Here is an 8,288-nt window from a genome sequence, read left to right as displayed (position 1 = left end):
CTGGCGCGCGAGGGCTATGGTGCGCGGCGCAGGACTGGGGGAGCCCGGACAGTAGGGATGGAGAGGGGAGGGGCGGGGAGGGAGGGGCGAGGGACTCACCAAAGGATTTCCCCGGACAGGAAATTAACCTGCTAGAAAAATTCCTTGGGAGAGGCAGGAGCAGTAGTGGGGGCCGAGTGGCCGTCGCCAAAACGCGGCCCCACCCTGGCAGCTGATTTCCGAGATCGGGAAGTAAGACGCCGCGCGCACTGGGCCGGCTGCACTTGACGTCTAAGTTCAGTTACCAAGCCCAGGAGCGGTTTCCTTAAGGCGTGTCCCGGGCGTGCGCCCTGCCCCCTCGCGCCCGCCTGGTGCCAAAGCACGCTCCCTGCATGCCACCCCATGTCGCCAAAGGGAGTGGGACCTGGGTCACTCTGACTCTGCTCCGGGGACAATCCCCGCAGTCTCTCGGGTGCCGCGCCAGGGGCTGCTGGTCTGAATTTGGGCGGGGTTCCAAGGAGAGACAGATAGTGGCTGGTCTTCCCTTTTCCCTCCCCTACCTGCACTTGAACCATCTTAGGCCGGAGGGTGAGTGAGGCAGGTGGTTGCCAGGGCCCCCGCTGTGGCCCAAAGGAAGGCCAGGGCCAGTCAGCACTTTCCATGCTGGCCCCGAACTTCTGGATGGAACCGGCATCCACGCAAGAATCAGCTGCCAGTCTGACAGGTCCAGCCGCTGAGGCTCTGAGGCCTGGAGTCACCAGGTCTGGCTTCCAAGCTGTGTGGCCTTAGACCAGTGCCTCTGCCTCTCTGAACCTGGTAGCTCCATTTGTGAAATGGGAAAGGGTAATATATATCTCACCAGCTTTGAGGGAGGACCAAGAAGTCAAAAACAAAGTTCAAAAATTATCTTTTCCTCTCTCCCCCTCAAAACCCCACCTTGGATAGCCTAGGGAGGCAGTCAGGAACGTGCCAAGGCTGAGATGAAAGGACAGTGAAGAACTGCTGATATCAGTCTCCGACACTGGCAGGAAAATTCCCTCTTCAGCACTCCCATGCCAAACTCCTTTCCTTCTCATTCTAGAAACTTCTGTATGGGGAGGGGTCCCCACAGAGCTACCAAGAGATTGTCCTGCTGTTGGCTATTTTGGTCCAAATGCCCTGCAATTGACAGACTCCCACTAGACCAAAATAACCCAGGGAACAGCTGTTGGGCAACAGGCCCCCAGAGACCCTGCCCTGGCCCCTGGCTGTGCTGGGGATTGGTGGAGCCTCGGATTCTGAAGCCATAAAGCTAAGCCCTCGGCCTTCTTCCAAAGGTACAGGCCGAGTTGATGCCTCTGAGCCATGGGATGAAAGCACTGATCCACTGGGATGGAGCCAAGGGCTCAACAGATGAGCATATTTGCAGGAGCCCTGGGGAAGAGGCGGGGGAGACCGAGGGGGAAGCTTTGAGGCACCTGGAGTCCTGCAGCTCTTCCCCTACTTACATTCCAGGTCACTAAGCCAGACCTCCCTGAGTTCTCCATCTCTGTCTCCACTCTCCCAGGGTGCCCGATTTGCCGTTGCCATCCCCAGCTTCAAGGGCTCAGCTTCCCCACCCCGGTCTCGTGCTCTTAAAGAGGCAGGTGCCCGGGGGAGTGGTCTGAATGCTCCCAGAGTGGATGAAAATGCTTCTGCCTACACAAATGATGCATAAATTACAGAAGAGTCACACAAAGTGCAGGCAGGTGGCAGAATAAACACATCTCCCACCCTTGCAACTCTGCAAAAGCAGCCTGAACCGAACTGCTGCACTCTGCCAATCTCAGGCTTGGTTTTGGCTGCTCCCTCCTGTACTGAGGGGAACCTATTACTGGTTTGAGCCCTTAGCGTCATTGTTTCATGACCCCCACATTTGGCTGGGCTGCCATCTTGCATGTGCATGCCATGTATCTGTATGGCTGAGTGTGTACACAAGCCCTGTCTGCCAAGTGGTCTGGTTGGCTGGAGCACTGGCCTATATGAATCAAGACCCTGGGTCTGGTCCTGGCCCCACCATTAGCCACAGAATCTTTCACAAGCCACTTGATCTCTCTGGGGACTTCTCAGCCCGGGTCCCCAGATACTATGAAGAGGAGGTCTTTTCAAAATTTAAAAAAGTCTGGTGAAAATGAAGCCCTTATCTCTGAGGAGGTCTCCTGCATTAAATTCTGCAATTCTTGGCAGTGAACTTAATGGTAGCGCTAGTCCTTTTGTGCAGAACTGGCATTCATAGGTGACTTTAAGAAAAACAGAGATGAATTTCTACTTAATAAATGCAAGTATTTAGTTGGCAACAGCTTACAAAACAGGGGAATGCATGGTAGTAAAATATTAAGAGGGGCTCTTGGTAACAAACCTGTTGAGCAATACCACTCCTAGCCTTGATTTCCTCATCCTGAAACTAAGGAAAAAATGCCTTTCTTCTTCCTTTCCACAGATAACGTGAGGGCCACATGGAGAAGTATTTGTATGGCAACATGATTTGAAAGGTCTTCGGAGAAATATTGCAGATAAAAGTGGCCACAAATCTTGCCATGGCAGGAATGACTTGTTTCCTCGAGTGTCCCCCAAAGTTCCTTGGATCCAAATGTAAGCATTCTTTTCATTCATATCAGCAGAACTAGACATGGTTGGGCTTTGTGGGGAGCAAGGGAGGTATCTCAGATGCCAGAGCTCTCATCCCTTGGGGGAAATGCAAGCTTCGCCACCTCTCATTTTTTCCCCCGACAAATAGAACAGAGCCATGACCTCAGCAAGGTCACAATATGAGTCAGTGACAGGCGCTGGAAATAGAACACAGGCATTCTGAGCCCTCACCTGCGCCACTCACCAATTCACCCACTCACCCCCTCCCCGGGAAGGGAGTCTCTTATCCTTGACAGCGAACACTGCAGGTAACAAACATTGCAGGTAACAGAGAGGAACCTTGGGAGATTCCGCTTGTCAGCTCTGCTTCCGTATGTATTCTCAGAGTCAGCACACCTTGTAATTCCTATTCAAGAGGCTCAAAGCAGGAGTGTGGCAAATACCCGAGGTATCCCTATGATTTAAAAACCTGATGTCATGCCTTCCCCAACCCCCACCCCCAGCGGAATCCTCACTCCTCTCTGTGTTCTCTGAGCTACAGAGCACGTCATGTCTCACTCTCCATCCTTGTCCAATTCCCCATGAGGTTGTGCCTTGGGAAGCTATGTGCAAGGCGGTACCCAGGAAACTCCACCATGCGATGCCTGGTTGCTGTAAGCAAGAAAAATTCAATAATAAGAATATCCCCCTTTGGTCACCAGACTGACATTTATATTAGCCCAAATCCTATGCCTGGAGTTGTAAACAAGATGCTGCCAGTATTTTATGTGTAGAAGTTGCAGTGCAAATACTAGGTTTGAATGATAAGAGTATAGCTGGTGTTTGGTGATGTCATTTGCGTTACTGGCATGTTTCACCTCTGAGCAGCACCTGCCTGACCTGGCCAGGGAGTGTGAGGACATCCCATGGGCCCCAGGAAAGGAGACACGCTCTAGCCCTTTACTTGGGGCAGCCTGCCTCGACGGAACAGGCTCCCTGCTCCATGGACACAGCTGTGTCTTTGTCACCAGCCCGTTAACTGGCTGAACCCACCCAACTCCAACTCCGTGTTCCCGTCGTACGGCCGCTGCCCTTTTTAGCTACCACCGCTAGGGGGCACCACCTGCTGCCTGCACTGCTCAAAACTGAGCGCTTCTCTCAACGCAGTTTACTCTGTGGAGCAAGGCTGGACCCACGTTTTAGAAGAAAAACTCTCGCCTCTAGTTTCGCCTCTGGCAGCAGGAAATGAATCTTCCACCAGCCTAAATGAGAGCCAGGATGGTGGTAGCCGTTGGGAACATGGGTTTGAAATTAGACAGATCTTGGGCAAGTTACTTAACTTTTCTAAGTCTCAGTTTTCCCATCTAGGAAATGGGATAATACTAATGTCTACTTCACTGGGTTGTTATGAGGATGAAATGAGGTGTCTGTCGAGGGCTTAGCAGTGAAACTGACACGTAGTGGAAACACAATAAATGGTAACTGCATGATGATCTATTTATCCACATGGAGCAAATAAAGGTTTCATGTAGACAGATATTCTTCAGATAAAGAACTTATGTGTTTATTTCTCTGGAATATACTAACTGGTGATGCCCTAACATTTTAGGGTCAGTTGTAGTAACTCTCCCTGCCCTGAACCACTCTCTGCTCCAAGTGTAGCCCATATGAGACAGACACACACCCCTACACCCACACCCCTGAGCCCTCTCCAGCTCTGGCTGACTCTGTGATCACAGTTATAGGGGAGCGGCTTCCCTCCCTCTGGCCTGCTGGCTTGGTTGGTCTGAGTGTGGGCAGGCTAATGAGACGGAGGACACAGGGTCAGTCCCTCAGCCTGGCACAAGGAGACATCTGTTCTCTACTCACGACCGGGGCTCCTAATGCTGGCCAACCATCCAGAAAATGTGTGACCTTGGGTAGGGTTGGAGAAGGGTGGAGAGAGTTTCACCCTGTCCCAGGAGGAGAAAAACGAGAATCCAAAGCGCCATCCTCCCATAGGTAGGAGTTGCAAGCCCTGGGAAGCCCGGGAGTCATCCCCAGTTCCTCGTTACGTGACCCTCTCTGGATCCACTGGCAAGCCCCCCTTGGCTCTGCTTCTCTGCATCTCCACCACTACCTCCTGAACCCAAACCAGCATCATCTTTTACAGCAGCCCCTGGCTGGCCAGCTGGCTCCCACTCTTGCCCATCCCCCACCCACACAATATTTAAGGAAGCCAAAGTGACCCTTTGAAAATACACATCAGATCAAGTCACCTGGCTTCTTAGACACCTCCAGTGACTTCCTGTGAGTGGCAGGCAGCCTTCTAAGATGACCCCCAATGATCCCCACCGCCAGGTATTCCTTGAGTGGAGATAGGACCTATGACTTGCTTCTAACAAATAGAATATGGCAGAGGCAATGCAGGTCAGTTCTGTGTTCAGGTTCTGTCTTGCCGGCAGACTATGTCATCTCCCTGAACAATTTGCCTCCTGCACAATTTGATGAGGAAAGCTATTCTGTTGCGGAGACCCTCATGGCGAGGAACAGGGTTGGGGGTGCTCAGATTGACAGCCCCCTGAGAAACTGAATCCTGCCAACAACCATGGGAGCTTGAAGTGGGGCCTTCCCCAGTTGAACCCAGAGAGACTACAGCCCAGCCAACACCTTGACTGCAACCTGTAAAACTCCCTGAAGGAGAGGACCCAGAGAAAGCCTGCCCAGACTCCTGACCTGCAGAAACTGTGGGCTTTGAAATGTGTTTTATTTAAAACTGCTAAAAGGAGGAAATTTGTTACACAGCAACAGCTAACTGATACACTAAAGGAACTTGGAACAAGAGCCCACCAGATCCTGCATGACCTGGCTCCATGTTCCTTCCCCTAACCCCCTAATTTGGGACCCCTCTTCTCTTGGTTCACCACACTCTAGGCTTTTCATACATCTAATTCCTCATGTTTGTTTCCACCACCAGACCTTTGCCCTTTGCTGTGCCCTCCACTGGAAGTGCTTCCTTCCCAGCTCCTGGCATGGTTGGTGCCATTTGGTCATTTGGGCGTTCTCAGCCCAAATGTCACCTTCCCAAACTGGCATTCACTCCTATCTTTCTCCAGTCACTCTCCCTTGTCTCCCTAAGTTGCTTCCCTTCTTTTCCTGGCTTCAACATGTTTATTACCCCCTGGCATTACCCAGCTTGCTGGTTTGATTACTTATTCACACTACCTTCCACCACTAAAATGGAACATTTATAAGGGCCAATCTTTTTATCTTTTCTTTTCTTTTTATTTATTTATGTATGTATTTATTTATTTAGAGATAGGTTCTTACTCTATCGCCCAGGCTGAAGTGCAGTGGGGCAGTCATGGCTCACTGCAGTCCCAACCTCCCAGACTCAAGAGATGCTCCCACTTCAGCCTTCCAAGTAGCTGGTACTACAGGCACATGCTTCCACACCTGGCTAGTTTTTCTTTTTTTTTTTTTTTTTTACTTTTTGTAGAGATGGGGGTCTCACTATGTTGCCCAGGCTAGTCTCAAACTCCTGGGCTCAAGTTAATCCTCCTGCCTCAGTCTCCCAAAGTACTGAGATTACAGACGTGAACCACTGTACCAGGTCAGGCTCAATGCTTTATCCCAGTTCCTAGAATCAGCCCCAGGACACTCAAGAATTGATTAATTAACGAATTGTCACCTGTAAATGATGCTTGTCAACTAGGCTACCAGTTTCTCAGCAGCATCTCACCTAGAGAAGCTCATTCATCGTTTCTGGTAGAGCAAGGAACTTCATCCCTCCAAAGACAGCCTTGGTTTCTTTCCCCTGGAAGGAACGAGATTTCCATGGGGAACACAAAGCACTCCAACTGTACCCCTGAAGTAGCCTGGGAGTTTGGGGCTCCCCCAAACACATATCTAGCTCCTCTTCATCAAAAGCATGTGACACCCCATAAATGATGTCATCACGTCCACTTTTGCGCCTTTATGCATACCCTCTTCCTGGCTTGCCTCTCACCATGTTCCCAGTTTGCTTAAGGAAGTTTGGCCTCCTCCAGGAAGTCCTTCTAGAATTACCTGAACAATTCCCTGGTCCCCTTTCTTCTCCATTCCAGGAGAATCAGTGCTATGCTAGGTATGGAGCACAGAGAGGGCACAGGTGTAGGCTCATGCTCAAGGAGCTCAGGGCTCAAGAGGGAGCCACAAAAAGAAATAACCACTGTTTCATTAGAGTCGGGACTTATGTTTTGGTCTCTAAAACTCGAATTCATATAGTGTTACTAAGTATACCAAAATAGAAGCTGTACATTTGGGTAGAGTCAGAGCTAAAAGCATTGGCCCTTGAGCCAGTTAGCCCGTATTCAGATCCTGGCTCCATCCTTTCTGAGCTGCTGTTCTTCTGTAAGTGAAGTCATCGCCATAAACCTTTCATCTGTAAAATGGAGACTCGCTGTATCTACCTCATAGGGTTATTGTGAAGATTCAATGAGATAATAGACAAATTAGCATTTGGCACAGCACCTGTGGGATTCTCAATACCTAATAGCATCTGAAGGTGGGAACATTCTCATCCACTTGGATACCTCCAGCAAAAAAACTTCTCTTGCCTTCTTAATATTCCAAAGGAAGGCATTCAACTGGGTCCCCGGGAGACAAGATAGAGTAGACAGCCTCAGTTCTCAGGTGACTCACAACCTCCTTGAAGAGACAGGCCACACGCAGCAAGGACTTGTTCTGTACAGTAACTGCCAAACAAGTATGGTGGGTTAATAAACGTCACGGGCATTTGGAGGAGTCAGGGATGTCTGGGCCAGGATGATTGGAGAAAGCCATATCTTGACAAAGCAGACCGTATTTTCCGAATCAGATCTCGGAGCATACGGCCATGCAGCTTCATGCTTCTCTACCCCGGCGCACAGGGTTCCCTGCCAGTCCACTTGGCAGGCCCCTGCTCACTCTCCAAAATGCCATGCATTCCTCCATAAGGCCTCGACCTTCCCAGGTACAGCCAAATTGTTTCCTCCCTTGTATCTTTCTTCCGTTGTGTTACTGTCCCTTGCATGCAGTGTGGTATCTATTGATAACATGTTTCTCTCCTTTCCTGGATTATTGCTCAGCTCTAGTATGAGAAAGAACAGGTTCTCCTGAGCAAAGACTGTGTCTTCTCCATGTTGATATCCGGGAACCCAGCACAGGACCCCACACAGGGCAGGGGCTCAAGGTATCTCTGCCAAATGAATGAATGAGCGCATGCGCGACAAGCAAATGCCTCCGCCATGTGGAGTGATCGGTAGACAAAGCGTTTGCGGTCGGGATTGCCTTGGAAGGTTCTAGAGGCGCAGGTCTCTGTGATGCTGCTGCTGTGATGATCCGTTTAACTCCGCAAATACCGCAGTAGGTGGCCTCGAACTTCCCCTCCTTGTTCATGGTCTCCCCTCCTGATAATAACGATGGTGACCTGAGCACTGTCACAGCCATACGCCACACTGCAAAGACCCCTCACACCCATGCTCTCAAGTGAGCCTCAGAGCAGCTGTGTCGGGGGCTGGTCGGCCCGCACCTTTGTGCCCATTTTACAAAAACCCCTGGCGGGTGGCTGGTTACTCACCCTTTCACGGCTGAGTAGCCCTAAGGATACTTGACATTTCAAACCCAAAGACAAGTTTCCTGTGCTCCTTTTGCTGCCCTTGAGGCCTACAGCACAGGGTTATCTAATGATGGGAGGTTATTAGGGGGCTGTTGATCACATGGAC

At 50.6% G+C, this 8,288-nt stretch overlaps 1 protein-coding gene across 1 annotated transcript in view; it reads right to left on the bottom strand.

The window, feature by feature from the left end:
- Nucleotides 1-8,013, bottom strand: part of LRRC38 (leucine rich repeat containing 38) — a 67,078-nt gene extending 59,065 nt beyond the window's left edge. The window contains exons 1-3 of the mRNA XM_011939953.1: nucleotides 7,926-8,013; nucleotides 7,228-7,280; nucleotides 6,613-6,666 (exon numbers count right to left, since the gene is read on the bottom strand). Of these exons, the coding sequence (XP_011795343.1) occupies nucleotides 6,613-6,666; nucleotides 7,228-7,280; nucleotides 7,926-8,013 (195 nt within the window). The remainder of the gene's footprint in view (nucleotides 1-6,612; nucleotides 6,667-7,227; nucleotides 7,281-7,925) is intronic.
- Between the last annotated feature and the right edge of the window lie 275 nt (nucleotides 8,014-8,288).

This window comes from Colobus angolensis, unplaced genomic scaffold (assembly GCF_000951035.1).
Source record: "Colobus angolensis palliatus isolate OR3802 unplaced genomic scaffold, Cang.pa_1.0 Scaffold185, whole genome shotgun sequence".
Taxonomy (NCBI): Eukaryota; Metazoa; Chordata; class Mammalia; order Primates; family Cercopithecidae; genus Colobus; species Colobus angolensis.
This window is presented reverse-complemented; position numbering and strand designations above follow the sequence as displayed.